This window comes from Cucurbita pepo, chromosome 14 (assembly GCF_057944985.1).
Source record: "Cucurbita pepo subsp. pepo isolate OVF chromosome 14, ASM5794498v1, whole genome shotgun sequence".
NCBI lineage: Eukaryota > Viridiplantae > Streptophyta > Magnoliopsida > Cucurbitales > Cucurbitaceae > Cucurbita > Cucurbita pepo.
In genome coordinates, this window is record NC_141811.1 from 12,039,256 (window position 1) to 12,062,347 (window position 23,092).

At 41.9% G+C, this 23,092-nt stretch overlaps 2 protein-coding genes across 2 annotated transcripts; one reads left to right on the forward strand and one right to left on the reverse strand.

Annotated features, from left to right (window-relative positions):
* Positions 1–8,077: 8,077 nt before the first annotated feature.
* LOC111810505 (uncharacterized) lies at positions 8,078–9,012 on the reverse strand. The gene has a single exon (XM_087117340.1). The coding sequence runs from the start codon at positions 8,986–8,988 to the stop codon at positions 8,233–8,235; it is 756 nt and encodes a 251-aa protein (XP_086973466.1). The 5' UTR covers positions 8,989–9,012; the 3' UTR covers positions 8,078–8,232.
* Positions 9,013–13,542: 4,530 nt separating this feature from the next.
* On the forward strand, positions 13,543–20,775 carry LOC111810503 (uncharacterized). The gene is made up of 3 exons (XM_087117323.1): positions 13,543–14,312; positions 18,181–18,285; positions 19,848–20,775. The coding sequence occupies exons 1-3, from the start codon at positions 13,558–13,560 to the stop codon at positions 20,641–20,643; spliced, it is 1,656 nt and encodes a 551-aa protein (XP_086973449.1). The 5' UTR covers positions 13,543–13,557; the 3' UTR covers positions 20,644–20,775.
* Positions 20,776–23,092: the final 2,317 nt, after the last annotated feature.

The following is a 23,092-nucleotide window of genomic DNA, read 5'->3' on the forward strand; positions in this document are numbered from 1 at the left end:
GCAATTTTTTCCGCTTCTCTCTTATGTGCAGGGATTCTTCATCTTATAGGGTACTTCTTTGTCTTTCAACCTTCTTTTTATACATACCCCTAGCCTTCTTTGGTTGAGAGGACAAGTTTGATGTCCCATTTTTCTTATGCCTTGGTGGCCTTTCTGTAGGCCTACGTGGTTAGGTTGTTCTTCGCTGATTGTAGTAGTCTCTGTTTTCTTCTTGGCTATGTTCTTCGGTTCCTTTTTCTATTGACCCATTGGTTTCTTCTTCACTTTCTTATTGTCAACGCCAATGGATACTTTTGGAAGATGTTGATGGTCTTTCAATAGTATCTTATACAGACAGTTTCGCAACCGTTTTACTTTCATCAACAGAGCTTCGTTCTATTGTATATCTTGAGGAATATTTATGTTGTCAATTGACCAAGGCTAATAATATTGCTCTTGAACTCGGGATGTAATACACCTTAGTTAATAGACATTGATCGTCGTTCTTACACTGGAACAAGATAGACCCTTTGCCTTGGATCGGTACAAAATTTCACATTTCCAGTGAACTTCTCATCAAGCTCCTTGAACTTTTCTCGATCTTCGGTCATGTGGTTGCTCGCTCCATTGTTTAGGTACTACATGCTGGTCTCCACTTGATCTTCTCCATCTATGAACCGGTTTGCATAACCTTCTCTTCATTGAGCCCCAACAGGTTGAGTATTTTCCCGCCCAACATCAATGTGGGCTCTTCATCACCATGTACATGAGGTTTGCATCCTCATCGCGCCCATTGTTGTGGCACTCTACCACATAATGCCCGTATTTTCACACAAGAGTAACACTTGATCATACTCTTGTCCTTCCATGGATTGGCATTGTCATGAATTTGTGAGGTATTGTCACGACCTCTTCTACCACCATGTCTACGGTTATGTCCACAACCACGTCCACGACCTCTATTTTTCTTATTATGGCTCCCACGTCCCCTTGTACGTGAAAAAGAAGAGTCATTGCATGTTTCTTCTTCGTCAGTGCGAGCCACTCCTCATGTGTGAGTAAGAGGTATTTCTCCTCCTCTTTGTCTTCGTATCCACGAAGTCTCTCCTCATGGACCTTAAGGCAGCCAATAGCCTTTTCAACCGACATGTTCTAGAGGTCACCGAACTGCTAGATGGAGGCAACAATCTGCATGAATCTTGGGGGAATTGCTCGAATGAACTTTTTGAAGATGGAGATCTCCTCCACCACGTCGCGTAATGAACATATGCCACTGATGATCGTCGTCAACTTCATGAAAAATCTGTCTATTGACTCACTGTCCTTCATGCAGGTAGTCTCGAACTCACTCTTCAAGGTCTCCACCTTGACACGTTTATCACCCAAATGCATTGTTGGCAGTACCTCCTATGTTGCTTTGCTGAGTCCTTCTCTGCCAACATGAGAAGTACGTCCTCCGAGACTGCTTGGTAGATGGTGGCAAGAGTCATCCTGTCGTTATGCTCCTCAACGTCACCATGCTCGACGATGTCCCACATGCCTTGTGCTTGTAAGTTAACACGCTAGCCTCTGTTAAATAAAAGCCATGCCTTATTTAGGTTTGTAAAACGTCTGAATTCACGCTAATGGAGGAGCGTGATTCTAGGAGCCATTGTTTTGGCAATTTGGGCGAAGTCTTAGTCCACTTCTTCTATTTTTGTATAATTGGTTTTTCTATTTTTGTAATTAGATTTGTTATTTAAACCGTTCAACTCAAGTAAAATAAAACATCGAGTCTTCAGCAATAACAGCGAATCTCTCACTCTCTCTCCTTTTACTTCCGCTAATTTTTCCTTCGAAGAAACCTTCGGCCAATTTTTCGTCGACACTGTCTTCCGAATTGCCAGAGTCAACAAGTGGTATCAGAGCCTCGTTGAAGCGATCGGTAGTATACCATCACAGAAGAGCCAACCTATCAACAATCAAGTTGAATAGCTCAAGTGGTTAGAGTGTCGACCTAACAACACACAGGTCTCAGGTTCGAGTAGAAGAAAATGCAAAGGGCGAAAATAAGCACATCGTGGGGTCCATCCCGAGCAGGCTCGCTCACTCCTCCACGCCGTCGTCAAGTGCAGGCATCTCCATCACCACCACGAAGAGGCCGACGCCGTGATGACGGGCGTCGAGTTGTCGTTGAGCGAGTGATCAGGGAGACAACGACAGCTGTCGTTCAGTACCCTACCCGATGTTGACAAGTTCCAACTACAACGAGTGGGCCTTGTTGATGCGCTTCAACCTACAGGCGCATGGGTTATGGCACGCTGTCGAGCTAGAGGAAGGAGAAACAATCGAGTACCGGGAGGATCGGCACCGCACAATCGGCCTAGGATGGAATCAAATCCCATTGGGTCGGTGTACAACGAGTGCAGGAATCCAACATCGAGCAACTGCGGAAGGAGCTTTCAAAGATCCGCTTTAAGGACGACGAATCCGTCGATGATTTTTCAATGCGGATCACGGGGCTCGCCAACAGCATCACCACCCTCGGTGGTGGCATCAGCGAGACAGAAATCGTGAAGACCTCGAGCAAGTCGCGATTTCAATCGAGACATTGCTTGACGTGAACGACCTAACAGTGGAAGAGGTGACCGGAAGACTACGTAACATCGAGCAGCGGAAGAAGAATACCACTTCAGCTGTTGACAAGGAGGGCCGTCTACTCCTCACGGAGGAGGAATGGCTTGCACGCCTAAAGCTCCGCGACAACACCGGCGAGAGCAACGGGCAGCGGAAGAAGAATACCACTTCAGCTGTTGACAAGGAGGGCCGTCTACTCCTCACGGAGGAGGAATGGCTTGCACGCCTAAAGCTCCGCGACAACACCGGCGAGAGCAACGGGCAGCGGAAGAAGAATACCACTTCAGCTGTTGACACGGAGGGCCGTCTACTCCTCACGGAGGAGGAATGGCTTGCACGCCTAAAGCTCCGCGACAACACCGGCGAGAGCAACGGGTCCTCCTCCAGCCGCAAAGGCGGTAAGAAGCCATGGATGTCCCACGGGCGCACGCGCGGGAAAGATGGGAATCAAAAGAAGGAGTCGACCAATGGCAGGCCGATCCAATGCTCGAACTGTGGGAAGAGAGGACACTTGAGCAGAAATTGCTGGAGCAAGCTCAGGAATAAGGAGAAGGCCGAAAAGGCCCATGTGGCTCAATCCGAGGAGGACGAGCCAGCTCTCTTCATGGTAACTGCATGCGTCCCCAATTTCGATTCCAAATCCAACGACGATGTTGAACCCAAGAAAGAGCTCCAGTTGGGTGTAGCAAAGATGGCACCAGCTAGGGAGTCAATTCAACTGGAGGAGGAGCGAGTGTTCGCTCAGATCGGCGAGAGGGACGAGCAACACGAGCACCGGCAATGGATCCTTGACACAGGGGCAACAAACCATATGACCGGGGCTAGATCTGCGTTCTCCGAGCTCGACTCGGGGATCCGTGGGACGGTGAAATTCGGCGATGGCTCCGTCGTCGAGATCGAAGGGCGCGGCACCATCCTGTTCGTCAGTAAGGAGGCGAGCATCGCAAGCTGACCGACGACGTCTACTTCATCCCGAGGCTCAAGGCTAACCTTGTGAGCCTGGGTCAACTCGATGAGACAGGTTGCTTCATTTCCATCGAGTGCGGACTACTCAAAATCTGCGATAATCAACGACGGCTGCTCACGCAGGCAAGGCGCACGACAAACCGTCTTTACATCCTGGAGTTAGAGATAGACCAACCCGTCAGCCTCTCGGCCAAGACCGAAGAGGTATCTTGGAGGTGGCACGCAAGGTACGGACACTTAAACTTTCCTGCCCTAGAAAAGCTACAGAAGAAGGAGTTGGTGCACGACTTGCCAGAAATCAAAGGCGTGAACAAGCTGTGCGACGGGTGCCTCATCGGCAAACAGAGGCGCACACCCTTTCCGTCTCGAACAGCCTACCGAGCCGATGAGCCGTTGGAGCTTGTACACGGCGATATCTGCGGGCCCATCAAGCCGGCGACCCCAGGCGGTAAGAGTCTCTTCCTCCTGTTAGTCGATGACAAAAGCAGCTTCATGTGGCTGACTCTGCTGCAAGCGAAAAGTGAGGCGGCAGAGGCGGTTAAGCGCATTAAAGCGCGAGCGGAGGCCGAATGTGAGAAGAAGATGCGAGTGCTGCGCATAGACCGAGGCGGAGAATTCACCTCGGCAAGTTTCATAAGTACTGCGACGAGATCGGCATACAACGGCACCTAACGGCGCCCTACTCCCCCCAACTGAACGGAGTGGTAGAGCGCCAAAATCAGACCATTGTCGGGACAGCAAGGTCATTGTTGGTGACGGCCGGGATGCCTGGGAGATTCTGGGGAGAGGCAGTAATGACGGCTGTCTATCTCCTCAATCGGTCACCAACCCGAAGCCTCGACGGGAAGACGCCATATGAGGTCTGGTACAACAAAAAACCAACAGTACATCATTTTCGCGTGTTCGGCTGCGTCGCATACATGAAGGTAACACGTCCCCATCTCGCTAAGCTCGATCCCAGGGGGCTGAAGGTCGTCTTCATCGGCTACGAACCCGGGAGCAAGGCGTACAGACTCTATGATCCTATAGGGGGGCGAGCTCACGTGTCTCGCGACGTCGTCTTCGACGAAAGCACCTTCTGGCAGTGGAATGATGTGATCGAGGCAGACCGTAATCCAAATCAATTCACGGTGGAGTACCTCGTCACCGAGCCTGAAGAAGGAGGAGCCCAGCATCAGGAGACGTCACCGCCGCCAGCAGGTGCACCACCTGAACCAGTGGAATTCGCAACACCACGGACTGCGGATTCGACGCTGGATGCCGATCACGATACTGATCTGGAGGCTAGGTACCGGAGGATGGATGACCTAGTGGGAGGAGGTGAACCACCTGGACTAGCAGCGCGCGAGCTCGAAGAAGTGGCCGAACTACATGCCGTCAGTGCAGATGAACCAAACACCTTCGCCGAAGCAGAAAAGAACCCGTGCTGGTGGAAGGCAATGCAGGAGGAGATGACATCCATCACTGAGAACCAGACGTGGAGTCTGGAGGATATGCCGCCGGGACACCGAGCCATAGGGCTCAAATGGGTCTTCAAACTGAAGCGCAACGAAAAAGGAGAAGTTGTGAAGCACAAGGCTCGTCTGGTGGCGAAGGGCTACGTCCAGAAGGAAGGAGTGGACTTCGAAGAGATATTTGCGCCAGTAGCAAGGTTAGAATCCGTTCGTTTCTTGCTGGCAATTGCGGCACATTCCTCTTGGGAGGTTCACCATATGGACGTAAAGTCTGCTTTCCTTAACGGAGAGTTGAAGGAGACCGTCTATGTTCGTCAACCACCTGGCTTCCTGGATAACGACAACCCTAATAAGGTACTGCGCCTGCACAAAGCACTCTACGGGCTTCGACAAGCCCCACGAGCCTGGAACGCGAAGCTCGACAGTACCCTACTGTCACTGAATTTCAAACGTTGTGCCTCTGAGCATGGCATGTACACGTACGGCCACGGCAAAAAGCGACTGATCGTGGGAGTGTACGTCGACGACCTCATAATCACTGGAGGCGACGTGGGAGTCCTCGGAAGGTTCAAGAAGGAGATGTCGAAAAACTTCGAGATGAGCGATCTCGGTGTGCTCAGCTACTACCTCGGCATCGAAGTGCATACGCGAGGAAGCTGCTGGACACAACTGGGCTTGTGGACAGTAATCCTACCAGGACACCAATGGAGGCCCGACTTCAACTAAGGAAGACCGGCACTACAACGACAGTAGACTCCACCAATTACCGCAGCATTGTCGGGAGTCTGCGCTATCTGGTAAACTCTTGTCCTGATCTTGCTTACTCTGTTGGCTATGTGAGCAGGTTTATGGAAGCACCTAGGGAGGAGCATCTAGTGGCTGTCAAGCGCATCCTGCGCTATGTAGCCGGAACCAGAGGCTGGGGTGTAAGATATTGTGCAGGGAGCGGAAAGGAGAAACTCAAGCTGGTCGGCTACAGTGATAGTGACATGGCTGGTGACGTCGATGATCGTAAGAGCACCAGTGGAATGATCTACTTTCTCTCAAGCGATGCGATCTGCTGGCAATCAACAAAACAGAAGGTGGTTGCTTTGTCTTCCTGCGAAGCAGAATACATCGCCGCTTCGATGGCAGCAACACAAGGGATCTGGCTTGCACGACTAATGGAAGAACTCATCGGGAGAGAAAGCGATCCACCAATGCTATACGTAGACAACAAAGCTACGATCTCCCTGATCAAAAATCCAGTTTTGCACGACCGGAGCAAGCACATAGAAATCAGATTCCACTACATTCGAGAATGTGCAGATCAAGGGCTCATCAAGATTGATTTCATCCGAATAGAGGAACAACTTGGAGACATTTTCACCAAGTCCCTGGCGCGGGTGAAATTCGAAGAACTACGCTCAAAGATCGGAGTTCAAATAATAAGGTACAGCTTTTAGGAGGAGATTGTTAAATAAAAGCCATGCCTTATTTAGGTTTGTAAAACGTCTGAATTCACGCGAATGGAGGAGCGTGATTCTAGGAGCCATTGTTTTGGCAATTTGGGCGAAGTCTTCGTCCACTTCTTCTATTTTTGTATAATTGGTTTTTCTATTTTTGTAATTAGATTTGTTATTTAAACCGTTCAACTGAAGTAAAATAAAATATCGAGTCTTCAGCAATATCAGCGAATCTCTCACTCTCTCTCCTTTTACTTCCGCTAATTTTTCCTTCGAAGAAACCTTCGGCCAATTTTTCGTCGACACTGTCTTCCGAATTGCTAGAGTCAACAGCCTGGAAACTCACTCTTCAAGGTCTCCACCCTTGCTTCCTGGACACGTTTCACACCCAAATGCATTGTTGGCAGTGCCTCCTATGCTACTTTGCCGAGTCCTTCTCTGCCAACATGAGAAGTACGTCCTCCGAGACTGCTTGGTAGATGGTGGCAAGAGTCATCCTGTCGTTATGCTCCTCAACGTCACCATGTTCGACGATGTCCCACATGCCTTGTGCCTGTAAGTTAATAGGCATCTTTATCAATGTTACGTAGTTACTCTTCGTGTGTAATAGGTTATGGAGAGTTACACTCCCCTCCCTTCCGCCCCTTATAGTTTTCACTTCTCCTCCAGTGACTTTGTAAGGTGACGAAATTTGTTTTGGCATCCTGACTCTAATATCAAATGTTGGATATTGTTAGGAATCATGACTCTCCACAATGGTATGATATTGTCCACTTTGAGCATAAGCTCTCATGACTTTGCTTTAGGCTTCCCCGAAAGGCCTCAAACTAATGGAGATAGTATTCCTCACTTATAAACCCATGATCTTCACTAAATTAACCAATGTGGGACACTCCCAATAATCCTCAACAATCCTCCCCTCGAACAAAGTACACTATAAGCTTCCCCTGAGGCTTATGAAGCTCTTGAATAGCCTCTCCTTAATCGAGGCTCAACTCCTTTCTCTGGAGTTCTCGAACAAAGTACACCCTTTGTTCGACACTTGAGTCACTTTTGACTATACCTACGAGGCTCACAATTCTGTGTTCAATATTTGAGGATTCTATTGACATGGTTAAGTTTAGGGCATGGCTCTGATACCAATTGTTAGTGAAAGAGTTAGTGATTGAATGGTTGATGAGAAGATCAAATCAAAACTAAATCAACTCCTAACTATAATGAGATTTAATCAGATAGTAACTGACAGCAATCTAAACAAATACGTGATCTTTAACATATATGACCCACGATCGAAATATATCGAAACAAATAAAAAGCAACAAGAACAACTTAAGGGGAGAGATCTTTTGAAACAAAGAAACGTTAAACACTTGACTTTTCAATGCTCTTTGTTGTTGTTGTAAAGAGCATACGTCTCATGAATATTTATGATGAGAAATCACAACTAGTTTCCTAAACGTTTTCTTGAAGTTAAAATCACTAACCACCCCTAAATAAATCACAAACTATTTTCTAAACTTCTTCAAGTTTTTAATAAGTCAAGCTTAATCATTCACCCAACCTAATACATCCCTCGAGAAAATTAGTATGATTGAATCAATTTGCTCTATACCAATGTAATCCAAATTTTGTTTTATCATTGAACCATTGATTCGAATTTGACATTCATTGAAACCAGTTTGGACATAGATATAGAAAACAACATTCTCTAACCCAATTTCTTTATTTTGTTAACATAATGAATATTGGGTTCATTACTTAAAAGAAGGGTTTCAATTCTTGTTTGAGATGGAGTTTGTGAGTGCATATCCACCGTCATAACCTCCTTCTTCTCCACTTCCTTTGCTATTATCATGTTCTCCTCCGTGAGCTCCTCCACTGCCGTAAGCTCCGCCGGCCCCAATTCCAGAACCACCAGCATGGCCTCCGTAACCACCGCCGGCGCCAATGCCAGAACCACCAGCATGGCCTCCTACTCCGTCTCCCCTTCCATACCCACCGTCGACAACTCCACCATTTCCATATCCATGGGAATCTCCATACCCATTTCCATTTCCATTTCTACTTCCATAGCCGATATCATGATCTCTTCCTTGCCCATACCCACCATTGCCTCCATTTTCATAACCTCCACTTCGCCCACCACCGTAACCAACACCATGATCTTCTCCACCTCCATATCTACTCCCACTTCCATATCCTGCTCCTCCTACGCCGGAGCTAACCCCTCCTCCGTATGCATTTCCTCCACCGTTACCATATCCCGAACCCCTTACTCCACCACTTCCATAGCCTGAACCTCCGAGAGCAGAGCTTCCGTCTCCATATCCTCCACCCGATCTTCCACCATATGCATTATCATAGGATTCGCCACGATGCCCCGAATCGTACCCTTCTCTAGGGTTAGGGCGATCGTAACCATAGTGACGTGTTCGGGGATCATAATCAAGAAGGGTTCGGGCAGCGGAAGCTAAACCCAACCCTACAAGGAGAAGAAAGCTAAGGCACAAGACTCTAGTGATAGCCATGGAGAGAATTTGAGATGCCTAGAATGATTCCATTGATCTCCTTATATAGGAAATTGTTGAGGGCTCATCAACTTCTCATGGGTGCTTAATGGTAAAGAGGGAGCCACATGGGGAAATAAAAAAGAAGGTACCTCCACAAATGTCGATGAGGCAAGCACTATAGTATGCCTTTTTCTCATATTTAGCTCACAAATTAAATTTGAACTAAATCATATGAATATTTATGTAAGGCTTTGATCTCATTTGATCTCATCTTCCATTTACAAGATCCCCATGATTTTGTAAGATTTAGAGAAAGATCAAAGAAAAGCTTACAAGTCTAATTGAAAGTAATATCTATGGTTCACTTTGTTGGATATAACCTACGATCGAAATATGTCCAAACAAGTAAAAGAAGCAAAGGAAACCTTAAGCAACTAGATTTTCAATTTTCTTTATTGCTGTGAAAAAACATACATCTCGTGAGTATTTATTATGGAGAGAGCACTAACTAGCTTTCTAAATTTTTTTCTGAAGTTAAGAACTACTAACGATCTTCCTCATTAAAGCATAAAACTTGATCTACAATTTGGCAACTAGTACCAATTGTACTTAGTTGTTTCATAAGTTAGTAACTTATTCTACTAAGTATACTAATAATTATCCTAAAGTTAATTCATATGTTAGTGACTTATTCTACTAAGTCAAGTTTATAAGCTCACACGCTTAGTTTCAATTCTTCTTGTTTTCCATTAGCTAAATTTTTTTTTGAATTTCGCCCAACGGTGTTTTGGATTTCAAGTATTTTCATGTCGAGTTTAGTTACTTCTTAGTTAGATTTTGTTGCTCTAAATATTCTCATAGCGAAACTTAGATATTCTCTTGCTAAGTCATTTGACTATGGCGTCTTCTACAAGTTGACCCTCCAACCTAAATATCTCTTCATCAACAAGGATTAAGAGGAGCATTGAAGCATGATAACTTATTTGGTTTTACATAGATATTTGTATGATTAAATTCACAATGGCTACAAAAATCCACTACATAAAGAACATTTGTTTAATTAGGGTTCTTTATCCCTTTTCTTACTTGAGCCGCCATCAGATTTGAGACATGAAATGGATTATGAAACGACATTGCATTACTATAATATCTTTTTCATATCATTTATGCATGTTTCCCTAATTCCCACTTGATACATTCATTAAATAATCTTCCTTATGGAATGCACTAATGGTGGAATAAATCATCACATTTTAAGGATATTAAAAAGAATCTCATAGTGGTTAAGCACGTGAGAGTGATGTAGTTTGTCAAACAGTAGTGATACATTATCTTTTCAATTAATCTTAGGTAAAAATGATCCAAAATAAGTGAGAAACTGAGTCAATAGAACCATCGGTAATCGATTCAATTGAACCATCCATGCCATCATCTTCTACCTTACGGTTAAAAGTCACGTGTTTCTAACTTCAATTGCATGAAAGTAAGGTTCGCCTTAACATTCTATACCTTCATCTACCGAGGTAAATGAGATTGGATTGATTGAGTTCCATTGAAAAAACAAACGAGCTCAATTGGATTGATTGAGTGTTTAAGTTCATCGAGTTTTTTTTTAACATCCCTAGTCTCATGCTAAAATTTATGCTCTCCGTGATCTCTAACATTTCTCCCCTTTAACATTTCTCCCCTTGAAAGTTTTCTTAAAACTTTCTTTTTTTTTTTTTTTCTAATGTTTTTACTAAGCAAATTTGAATATGCTGAACACTCATGTTCTCTTTGAAAAGTGATATACTTTCCAACTTTTTATGACAAAGGGGAAATTATTTAATCTCTTTTAAGTGGGAATTAGGGGAACGAGCATAAATGCTATGGGAAAAGATAAGTTAATGGATAGCCTAATAAAATATTATCTTTACTTAGTGGGTTTGTATAGGCAAAACATATATTAATCATGCAAATATCTGATGAAGGAAGAGGGCTGTCAAGAGAATTGAACATTATTCTAAAGTATTAATTTTCTTACATTAATAAAAGATACAATATTTAACCTATAAACACGAAAAACCAAGTTATTACATTATAATATTAAACTTAAAGGATAAAAAAAGTGGTCAATTTAAACATAACTCGGCTTAAGGCTTAGAGTGAAGCGGCCTCTATAGCGAACATGGTAAGCTACTTAAGTTGTTCTTTCTCTTTACCTAATGAATGATATCCTTAATAAGCTAAAAAATGTATATATGTACGACCATCGCTAAGATTAGTACTGTGTTGTGACCTAAAATCTGGCTTTAAGATTCACTTTTTTTTTTTTTTTTCGGGATTTACATCTCTTTCATACAAAAAAATTTCATGTACTTTAATTTCATATCCTTAAGCTTTGTCAGGTGTATGTAGAACAAGTAAAAGACTATATAAAAGAAGAGAACACGTATGATCATGTGTGTAAATATTTCATGAACATAGTAGAGCATAAGGTCAAGTTGTCTCCTAAAAAAGAAATTTGTCCCTCTCTATCTTAGTTTAATTGGCTTTTTCTGCACCCCTACCTCCTTTATCGCTGAGCGGTCATTTAGGGGCCATAGTTGGTGATTCGGGTTGTTTCCCTCTCAACAATGAAGCTTATCCCCCATCGTCTCACTGGCCGACCTTGACCCCTATGATATTGAGATCATATCTAGTATTTAGAGTTTGCCTCAATTTGGTACCGCTCTTGCGGCTCGCACCGAAACAGTGCTTTACTCCTAGATGTCTAGTCAACTGCTGCGCCTCAACGCATTTCGGGGAGAACCTAAGTAGTTAGCTTTTCAATTCTCTTTGTTGTTGTTGAGTAAGACGCATGTATCTCATGAGTATTTACGGGGGAGAAAACACACACTTGCTTCCTAAACTTTCTCCCCATGTTAAAACCCCTAACCATCTTCCTAATTAAAACACAAAGCTTTGGTCTAGAACTACAAAACTTGGTCTACAATTTGGCAACTTCTCCCAATTCTATAAGGTTACTATACAAGTTAAGTAACTTGTTCTACAAACTCAAATTTATTAGCTCACACATTTTATGCTCCACAATTTGAGTTATCAAATGATAATTGGAATTGAGAAACCCGACATTTAAGTTTCAAAATTGTAAAAGCTCAAGCCCATTGCTAGTAGATATTGTCCTTACGTATTGTCGCCAGCCTCAAAGTTTTAAAACACGTCTACTAGGGAGAGGTTTCCACATCATTATAAGGAATGCTTCATTCCTCTCTCTAACCGATGTGCGATCTCACAATTCACTCCCCTCGGGGGCCCAACGCCCTTGCTAGCACACTGCCTGGTGTTTGGCTCTGATACCGCTAGTAGATATTGTTTGCTTTGACTCGTTACGTATCGTCATCAGCCTCATGATTTTAAAACGCATCTGCTAGGGAGAGGTTTCCACACTCTTGTAAAAGATATTTTGTTCCTCTCTCCAACCCGATGTGAAATTTCACACTCCACCCTATTGTAGATTGCGGACATGGGATCTCACAAAAATTTACCTCATTTAGGGACAATAAGACTTGAGGTTGGTCTATAGAAGGAATTGAAAGAATATAAAGCCTAGAAAACAAGATCGGGGTAAAAGGATCTCATTGGTATCTAGAAATTTTCTAGTGAGTATCGTGCCTTCCTTCCTTCGATGATTTCTCCTTGCAAGTAGATTACAATGGATGAAACTTATACTTTTAGCTTCATAAACGTAAAATTTACAAGTTTGACGAAAAAACTAACTCAAGACAAGGCATAGAATGCTAAGATGAATTTTAATTTCACACTCACACCTAAAAACACATTACTCTAACTTTCTTTTAGATAGAAGATGATAACGTGACTGGTTCAAAATCATTACATTCCTAATAGAAAAATACATCCAGATTTTTTTTTCTTTAAATTTTGTGAGTGCAAAATACTATGAGATTTTAATATCATTAAAATGTGATGATTCATTCTATAATTATTATATTCCAAATGGGAGATTATTTAATGAATCCCTCAAGTGGGAATTAGGAAACATGCATAAATGATATGTAAAAGATATTATAGTAATGCAATGTCGTTTCATAACCCATTTCATGTCTTAAATCTCATGGCGGCTCAAGAAGGAAAAAAGAAAAAGAGCCCTAGTTAAATAAATGTTCTTTATGTGGTGGATTTTTATATCTTTCTAAAACCAAATAAATTATCGACCTTAATTAATGCGAAGCAAGAAGAAATGATAAAACTAAAGTAAGTAGTGAACTATAGATATTACTTTTAAGTTTATCTTTGCTCTTTCTCTAAATCTTACAAAATCTTGTAAATGAAAGATGACATCAAAGCCTTATGTAAATTTTCATATGATTTACTTCAAATCTAATGTGTGAGCCAAATATGAGAAAAGGCACACTATAGTGCTTGCTTCATCGACATTTGTGGAGATACATATCCAAATTGTTTTTTATTTCCCCATGTGGCGCCCTCTTTACCATTAAGCACACCATAGAGAAGATGATGAACCCTCCACCATTTCCTATATAAGGAGACCAATGGATTCATTCTAGGCATCCTCAAATTCTCTCCATGGCTATCACTAGAGTCTTGTGCCTTAGCTTTCTTCTCCTTGTAGGGTTGGGTTTAGCTTCTGCTGCCCGAACCCTTCTTGATTATGATCCCCGAACACGTCACTATGGTTACGATCGCCCTAACCCTAGAGAAGGGTACGATTCGGGGCATCATGACGAATCCTATGATAAAGCATATGGTGGAAGATCGGGTGGAGCATATGGAGACGGAAGCTCTGCTCTCGGAGGTTCAGGCTATGGAAGTGGTGGAGTAAGGGGTTCGGGATATGGTAACGGTGGAGGAAACGCATACGGAGGAGGGGTTAGCTCCGGCGTAGGAGGAGCAGGATATGGAAGTGGGAGTAGATATGGAGGTGGAGAAGATCATGGTGTTGGTTACGGTGGTGGGCGAAGTGGAGGTTATGAAAATGGAGGCAATGGTGGGTATGGGCAAGGAAGAGATCATGATATCGGCTATGGAAGTAGAAATGGAAATGGAAATGGGTATGGAGATTCCCATGGATATGGAAATGGTGGAGTTGTCGACGGTGGGTATGGAAGGGGAGACGGAGTAGGAGGCCATGCTGGTGGTTCTGGCATTGGCGCCGGCGGTGGTTACGGAGGCCATGCTGGTGGTTCTGGAATTGGGGCCGGCGGAGCTTACGGCAGTGGAGGAGGTCATGGAGGAGAACATGATAATAGCAAAGGAAGTGGAGAAGAAGGAGGTTATGACGGTGGATATGCACTCACAAACTCCATCTCAAACAAGAATTGAAACCTTCTTAAGTATTAACCCAATGTTCATTATGTCAACAAAATAAAGAAATTGGGTTAGAGAATGTTGTTTCTAAATCTATGTCAAAACTGCTTTCAAATCGAATCAATGTGTAACAACAACTTTTCGTATCCATAGCAATTAAAGCCGTTATAAAAGAAGTAATTTATTGATCGTACCCTTTAAACAAAGTTTAGAATACATTCAATCTAAATAAATAATTCAACATACAAAATTCCCTAGTTCCCATAAACTAAGTGTCCTCTAACACAATTTGAGTCAAAAAAACAACTAAATGCAAAAAGGTCTACAATGAAAACATAAAATTCGATAGAAATATAAAAATGCTCAAGTTCACCCATGACTGACTTCTCCACCCTACTCGTTAGTTCTGTGCCACAACCTCGCCTCTTCTCCACTCTGCTCGTCAATTTTGTGCTACAACCTCGCCTGAAAATCATTTTAAAAACAAGGTGAGTATTAAATACTAGGTAAGGAATTCCTCTATTGGGTCAAATAGATAAACGACGATCAAACAAAATCGAGGGACCGTAGTGGTTAATTACCTGAAACACACAGCGTGTAGTTTTTACCACATAAAAATCAACATCCACCTCTACTCCTCAAAATGATTATCAATGGATGGTAATCCGATTCACACTTAACCCTTGTCTTGATAACCATTTTCTGCAATCACTCTACAAGTGACCATTGATGGCATGTTACCTGATTCACTCATGTAACGCTTACCACATGAAAATCTTAAAATGATTATCAATGGCTAGTTACCCAATTCACACCGCGTGTAACCCTTACCACAACTTCCTTAATCCTCAAACATAATATACATGCATTAGGTCTGAAAACATTTATTTTCATGAGAAAACATACATCATGTCACACAACTCACACCAAACATATTTCAATCATCGAACATAATATGCATCCAATAGGTCTCAACATATTTATTTTCATGTTCAACATACATCATATCATACAACACACAGCCATACAATAGCAAACATATTCAACCTTTAAAGAAAACAAAACATTTAAGTTTCAATAATAAGAAGCTCCCTCACCCAAAGAGTTCTTTTCTAATCACCCCTATAGATATTCATCCAACTCCGACCTACATCAAGCCTTCATTTAAACTCCCAAGTTTAACCAACCCAATTTGACGTGATAAAATGACCCCCACAAATCATAGGGTCTTATTGCTTACCTTTTTCTTACGTAGAGGTTCGGTCCAGTCCCAACTATCCAAAAAAAGAAACCACGTTGTAACTTCGTTGGTTGGCGAGTTATACCACGTTGTAACTTCGTTGGTCGGCGAGTTGTACCTTTGTTATTCTACGGACATTTAGAGGTGAGCATTAAAGGTATGGTCCATTCAAAATCGAGATTGGACTCAAAAAAATAAGTCACATGAAAACTCACTGTTTGCTCCTCCAAATGGTAGTTCTGGCGACGACGATGACGTTTAACTTGCAACGGCAGTGTGGGTGACTTACGGCGATTGTCCAATGTGAGAGGGCGACTGGCGATGGCAACGTGGGACGGCGTGAGCGATGGACAGCAGCGGTTTAAAGAAGAAGATGATAGAGAGGAAGGAAAAAGGTGGTGGCTAGGGTTCATGAGTGGCTGGCTAATCTCAGGCTCCGTGCTCTGTGAGGTGGCTGGCTGTGCGTTTGGCTATATGTAGCTGAACCCTAGAGTTTATTTTAATGTATTGGGCTTTAGGCCTAGAACTTCGGCTTTATAATATTCCCCCAACAAGGAACTTTCATCTTTAAAAGCTGCACTTAAATGCATAAGATCTGCGCTACATCCCTTCCGCTCAGAAGAGCTCAAGGTACTTGATCATCAATTCCTCTTCTCGTTCCCAAGTGACTTCTTTAAGCTGGTGATTCCGCTATAATACCTTGAACACAATCTCTCGACTACATAAGGTCTTCACTTCTCTAGCCACAATTTGCATTGGTTCTTCCTCATAGTTCAAAATTTTGTCCAACCGTAGGGTTTGGAATCTATTACATGCGATGGGTCTGCTATGTATAATCGCAACATCAATACATAGGACACATTGTGGACTCCTAAAAGCACAGGTGATAGGGCAAATTGGTAAGCTACTTGTCACACTCGTTCCAAGATCTCAAATAGTCCAATGAGGCGTTAACTTAGCTTCCCTTTGTTCCCAAACCTAAGAACACCCTTCATGGAGGTTGTTATGGATATTTAGTACTAAATTATAGTTTACCATATATATTATATTTGATCTTTTATTATAGAAAAATATGTAGATATTTGTCTTCCATTACACATAATCTTTCCATTTATTTGATTATAAATAGAGATCTTTCCCGTTTTAGCAAATAATCTCATGGTATCAGAGCCTTTTTAGTTGAGTAACTAGATCCTTTACTTTCAATGGCTTCTGAATCGCCTACTCATCTTCTTCTCCACCACCCCTGTTGGCTTTGACACCGCATGGGGAAGTCTCCATGGCTGCCGCAAGTAGGGTCAATTGATTACTCTTCAGCTCCACCCTTTTGACCTCCAAATCACCCTTCGCCATACTTTGTACATACAACCTCGTCTTCTCCAACATAATCGGTTTCCCCTTAGCCAACATAGCCTCTCTCATTTTCTTCCCAACCCTTTTGACCTCCAAATCACCCTTCGCCATACTTTGTACATACAACCTCGTCTTCTCCAACATAATCGGTTTCCCCTTAGCCAACATAGCCTCTCTCATTTTCTTCCCAATCAACCCTTCATCCTTCACAGAAACCCTAATATCAGGATCTTCATCAGCGTTCACTTCGAAAATATACGGAATCTCGATAAGCTCATCGACCTTCTGCATAGATTTATCCTCGAAATTTGAGTGTCGCAATGGCATTTTTGCCAACCAAGTCGTCGCCGACCTCCTTGCCAAAATCGACTCCTTCATCCACTGTGGTGACTCTTCCGACTTTAACATCGTCTTCGTCCATTTCTCTGAGGGACGTGACTCCCTTGTTGTTTTTCGACAATCGAAGGGAAATTCTTTTCTGGTGTGAGAGGAAATCGATTGACGGGAAGAGAGAGGAAAGTCGGAAGAAAATAAAATGCATAAAAATAACAGAGAGAGAGAGAGAGAATTGCAATTTGATTTGCTAAAAAGGAAGTGATTTTTTCTTGTATTCACCTCTTTAAACAATTAACTATCCTAAAAATGATGGAGACTGACCAACTAAATCTGTTGAAATGGCAGCCTACAAAATTGTTAATGAATTCGACGTGTTTCGCAAATGGTCAAAGAAAATATTTAATCAAACTAATTAAAACGTGTAAACCTAAATAAGGAAACCAACAGTCTTTTATCTAACATCCCTCTCCGTTCATTGGAACTTCACCACCTGCTATGGCGCCGACTACTTCTCCATCGGCTCCACCTACCACTCTTTCGAAGTCACCAGTGCAAACTCCAATTGTAAAATATGCTCGAGATATTCTTACTCGTGCGCATTTGCTCGATAGCAAACCTGTCCACAAGGCGCAAACACCATTCTGTCTCCATCCCTTTGTTTCTTTCTTCGTCTAAAATACACCCCAGAGTCCGCATTCTCGGCTTATACCCTCTTCTTCCTCTCTTGTTCCTATCTCGTGCTCATTTGCTCGATAGCAAACCAGTCCACAAGGCGCAGACACCACTCCGTCTCCGCCCCTTTCTTTCTTTCTTCGTCTGAAATACACCCAGAGTCTGCATTCTCGGCTCATACCCTTTTCTTCCTCTCTTGTTCCTATCTTCTTCATAGTCACCATCGAACCCTCTCTCTCTATTCTCCTTCTTCCTCTGGGTTTCCCCATTTTACATCGTAGGTTAGACATTCTTGCTAGAGCCAAGGTAGCATCGTCGCTGAGCGACGATCCCTCTACAATTTTCGATGGCCAAGAAAGTGCTTCTCTACGCCTCCTCCGAACTAGGTTGTTGACATCTTCACAAAAAGTGTTTCTCGACCTCTCTTTGAATTTTTCAGATCCAAGCTTCACATTCGTTCAAATCCAACGCTCAGCTTACGGGGGGTGCTAAGAATATTTACTACTAAATTATAGTTTACCATATATATCATATTTGATCTTTTATTATATAGACAATCATTACACGTATGTATCTTTCCATTTATTGCTCTTTCCATTTATTGCTCTTTCCATTTATTACTATTTCCATATCCTTGTAATTTTTTTTTATTATAAATAGAGAAATTTCACACCATTTAGGTGCAGTGGTTTTAGCACATATTCTCCGAGCTCACCTTAAGAAATACGTTGTATCCCACTGCGAACTCTAAATCCCTTCGCTTCACATCAACATAAATTTTCTAGTGAGTATTGTGTCTTCCTTCGATGATTTCCCTTGTAAGCAGATTACCATTGATGACTTATACTTTTAACTTCGTAGATGCAAGATTTACAAGTTTGATGAAAAAACTAACTCAAGACAAGACATAGAATGCTGATGAATCTCACATTTTTCTAACATTTTTCTTAAATAGAAGATGATGATATGACTGGTTCAATTGAAGTGACTACCTATGATCCAATTGAAATCTTCTAACTATTTTAGCTAGTTTTAAGACTTTCTCATTGCTTTAGCTCCTTTTGAACCACTTTTACCATAGATTAAAAAAAGATTAAAAAAAGATTATATAAGAAGGTTAAGATTCTAAAATTATATCTATAAGATAATATATCTAAAAATAAAATTGCTACCATGTTATTTGACAAATTACATCACTCTCAATATCTCAATATGTTAAGCACTATCAGATATGAGATTCTTTTTTAGGTTTTTTTAGTGCAAACATTATGGATTTAATATCATTAAAATGTGTGATGATTAACTCCACAATTATTGTATTCTAAATGGGAGATTATTTAATGTATTTTGTTCAAGTGGGAATTAGGGAACATGCATAAATGATATGTAAAATATATCATAGTAATGCAATATCGTTTCATAGCCCATTTCATGTCTTAAATCCCATGGCTGCTCAAGTAGCAAAAGAGAAAAAGAGCCTTAATTAAATAAATGTTCTTTATGTAGTGGATTTTTATAGCCATTGTGAATTAATCATACAAATATCTTCCTAAAACCAAATAAATTATCAACCTTATCTAATGTGAAGCAAGAAGAAGCTATCAAAATAAACTAAGTAGTGAACTATAGATATTACTTTCACCCACACTTTGAAAATTTTCTTTGCTCTTTCTCTAAATCTTACTAAATCTTGTAAGATCGTGTCAATGGAAGATGACATCAAAGCCTTAAATAAATATTCATATAATCATATAATTTAGTTCAAATGCAACTTGTGAGCCAAATATGAGAAAAGGCACATTATAGTGCTTGCCTCATGAACATTTGTGGAGGTATATATCCTTTTTTTTTTTTTTTTCTTTCTTCTTTTTTCTGCATGTGGCGCCCAAAACACCATTAAGCACACCATAGAGAAGATGATAAACCCTCCACCATTTCCTATATAAAGAGATCAATGGATTCATTCTAGGCATCCTCAAATTCTCTCCATGGCTATCACTAGAGTCTTGTGCCTTAGCTTTCTTCTCCTTGTAGGGTTGGGTTTAGCTTCTGCTGCCCGAACCCTTCTTGATTATGATCCCCGAACACGTCACTATGGTTACGATCGCCCTAACCCTAGAGAAGGGTACGATTCGGGGCATCGTGACGAATCCTATGATAAAGCATATGGTGGAAGATCGGGTGGAGGATATGGAGACGGAAGCTCTGCTCTCGGAGGTTCAGGCTATGGAAGTGGTGGAGTAAGGGGTTCGGGATATGGTAACGGTGGAGGAAACGCATACGGAGGAGGGGTTAGCTCCGGCGTAGGAGGAGCAGGATATGGAAGTGGGAGTAGATATGGAGGTGGAGAAGATCATGGTGTTGGTTACGGTGGTGGGCGAAGTGGAGGTTATGAAAATGGAGGCAATGGTGGGTATGGGCAAGGAAGAGATCATGATATCGGCTATGGAAGTAGAAATGGAAATGGAAATGGGTATGGAGATTCCCATGGATATGGAAATGGTGGAGTTGTCGACGGTGGGTATGGAAGGGGAGACGGAGTAGGAGGCCATGCTGGTGGTTCTGGCATTGGCGCCGGCGGTGGTTACGGAGGCCATGCTGGTGGTTCTGGAATTGGGGCCGGCGGAGCTTACGGCAGTGGAGGAGGTCATGGAGGAGAACATGATAATAGCAAAGGAAGTGGAGAAGAAGGAGGTTATGACGGTGGATATGCACTCACAAACTCCATCTCAAACAAGAATTGAAACCTTCTTAAGTATTAACCCAATGTTCATTATGTCAACAAAATAAAGAAATTGGGTTAGAGAATGTTGTTTTCTGAATCTATGTCGAAACTGGTTTTAATGTATGTCAAATTCGAATTAATAAGTGTCACACTCCAAAATTTGAGACTCAAAATCGAGACCGAGCTTAACAGATTATGCAATGAAAGCATGTAAAATTAGATTGGCAAGAAGAAATTGCTGAAAAATTTTAGCAATTAAGAACAAAAATTTCAATCAAAACAAATTGTTTTAAGTAGTATATGAATTTCATTGAAGAAGTTTGTGGGGTACAAAATGTACGAAGTAACTATGCATGACATGTACAGACTCCTAGACGGCTCGAGATACTCCTTTGTGGCTTTAGGACTCTCGAACGCTCTCCCGCCCTGATCCATGGCATCACTCACCTGAAAAAGAAGAGTAGAAAGGGATGAGTATAAGAATAACCAGAAAGCAACCTATTTGTAGGCTCTTTTCACATCCTTATCTTACTAGGTATCCACAGCCTTGTCTCGGGGTTCTAGGGAGTATGAACTAAGCTCCAACTCTCTTTTCTATACCTTAGGTGTTTGCTCATTTTATGCACTTTATGATTAGTGTCTTGGGATAAGGCGCGACCTCATGAATAAAATTAAGGGGATAGTATGGCTACACTTGAATAGTATCACTCTCTGAACATCATTCGTGGAAGTTAGATGACAACCTGCCCACCGAACCATGCTACCACTAAAATCGGCAGGTTGTGATCTTTGTGTGTTATTCAGCTACTAGCCATCTTACATGGTCCCACGCTTCCCCGCTCAAGGATAGGTTTTTACAGCTAAGTGGTCCTGTTCAGGAGACCATTTAGCTATCACCACTAGGTCGAGACACAAATCACAATACCCCATCTGGCTCTGCCTAGTTCAACGATCTTGGTATCGGAGCAGAGAGGGAAATGGAGCTTCTGGATACTATCCACACTGCTCAAGTCTGGTGAGCTACCTCGATTGTCTACAGTCACCATGGTGTCCTACTAGGTCTTTCTAGTGCAGATCTTGGTAGCTTAGATTTGGATTCATTCATCTCTAGGATTCTCGCACAAGGTCTCTCAAACCTATTGTGGTCTCGACTACTGGGGTCTGGGTCTGCTGGTCATCCTTTTGCAGACCTGAATGCACGGTATCCTAGAGGTATCCTATTCTAGGTCTTTGTCTAGCCTACTTAGTCTCAAGCTCTCTAGTCTCGCCTCATTGTTTCTCCCTATACTCAATCAAGGAAAGACAACACAAGCAATCACGCACTTGAGTTAACATGTAGCAGTTCATGTCATATTAACAAATATGTTCGACAGGGAGATAATGTTCATCTTCAACCAGAGTGTAGATTTCACAAATTTCTCTTCCTCCTTTCACATGCAAACTATATCACAATCTCAGATTCTAAGTACGATAGTGCTTGCAATTGTTTTCACAATAGGCTTTCATCGACAAGTGACAATGAGATTCGACAATTCTTTCCCCTTCCTCTCACGATTTTTTTTTACATTTATTCTCATACGATCAATCTCTATTTTTCACATGTGTAAGCACAGTAGAGGACATAATTTAGTAGTTTTTACAGAGTGTCTTTTAATTTCTTCTTAATTGATTTCAATAAAGAATAGAGTGTTTCCCACAAATAGTTATGTTCAACATGTTCTAAGAGAGTAATGACGTTTTTCTTCTTCCTCTACAGTCATGCTCGTGGGTTGTGTAACTATTAGATCAGTCGATGTTGACCCACATAAGCATTGTCAGCCTTCTCAATGAGCATTTCGTTAAAAATCGTTCATATTGCTCGTCTTTCTTTCATTCAATTCTAGGAATCGATCGACTTCAAATGGGATTACCCACTTCATTTTGATATTAAATATACGAAATCGAACAAGTTCGATCACTGTCCAACAAGGGTTTAGACCATTTGAATGAGCTTTTGTGGATGACATTGCTTCAAATTAATAAATAATGTTAATTTAAATTCAAGACATATCCTTATTTTCAATCTTTTCATTATCGATGGCCACGAAACTAAGGTTTAAAACCCTAATTTCATCTTTCTTTTTACTCCATCGTCGCTTTGTACTCTTGTAGCAGTAAGCTTATAGTCTTTATTAGATTGTATCTTCATATGAAACAGTACTTGTGTATTATTTGGTGTCGTTGTGTAGTTAGTTATCATATCAGTCTAACACACCAAATGTCTCCAATTCAAGTTTAGGGATGCCACTTGTGATGTCCCACATTGGTTGAGGAGGAGAACAAACCACCATTTATAAGGGTGTGGAAACCTTCCCCTGATAAATGCTTTTTAAAGGCTTGAGGGTAAGCCCGAAAAGAAAAGCCCAAAGAGGACAATATCTACTAGCGGTGGGCCTGGGTCGTTACAAATGGCATCAGAGCCAGGTTCC

Coding starts and splice junctions, on each gene's coding strand:
- LOC111810505 (XM_087117340.1), bottom strand. CDS start 8,988: ATGGCTATCACTAGAGTCTTGTGCCTTAGCTTTCTTCTCCTTGTAGGG.
- LOC111810503 (XM_087117323.1), top strand. CDS start 13,558: ATGGCTATCACTAGAGTCTTGTGCCTTAGCTTTCTTCTCCTTGTAGGG. Junction 14,313..18,180: donor TCCATCTCAAACAAGAATTG/AAACCTTCTTAA, acceptor TTTACATCGTAG/GTTAGACATTCTTGCTAGAG. Junction 18,286..19,847: donor CTACGCCTCCTCCGAACTAG/GTTGTTGACATC, acceptor TCCTATATAAAG/AGATCAATGGATTCATTCTA.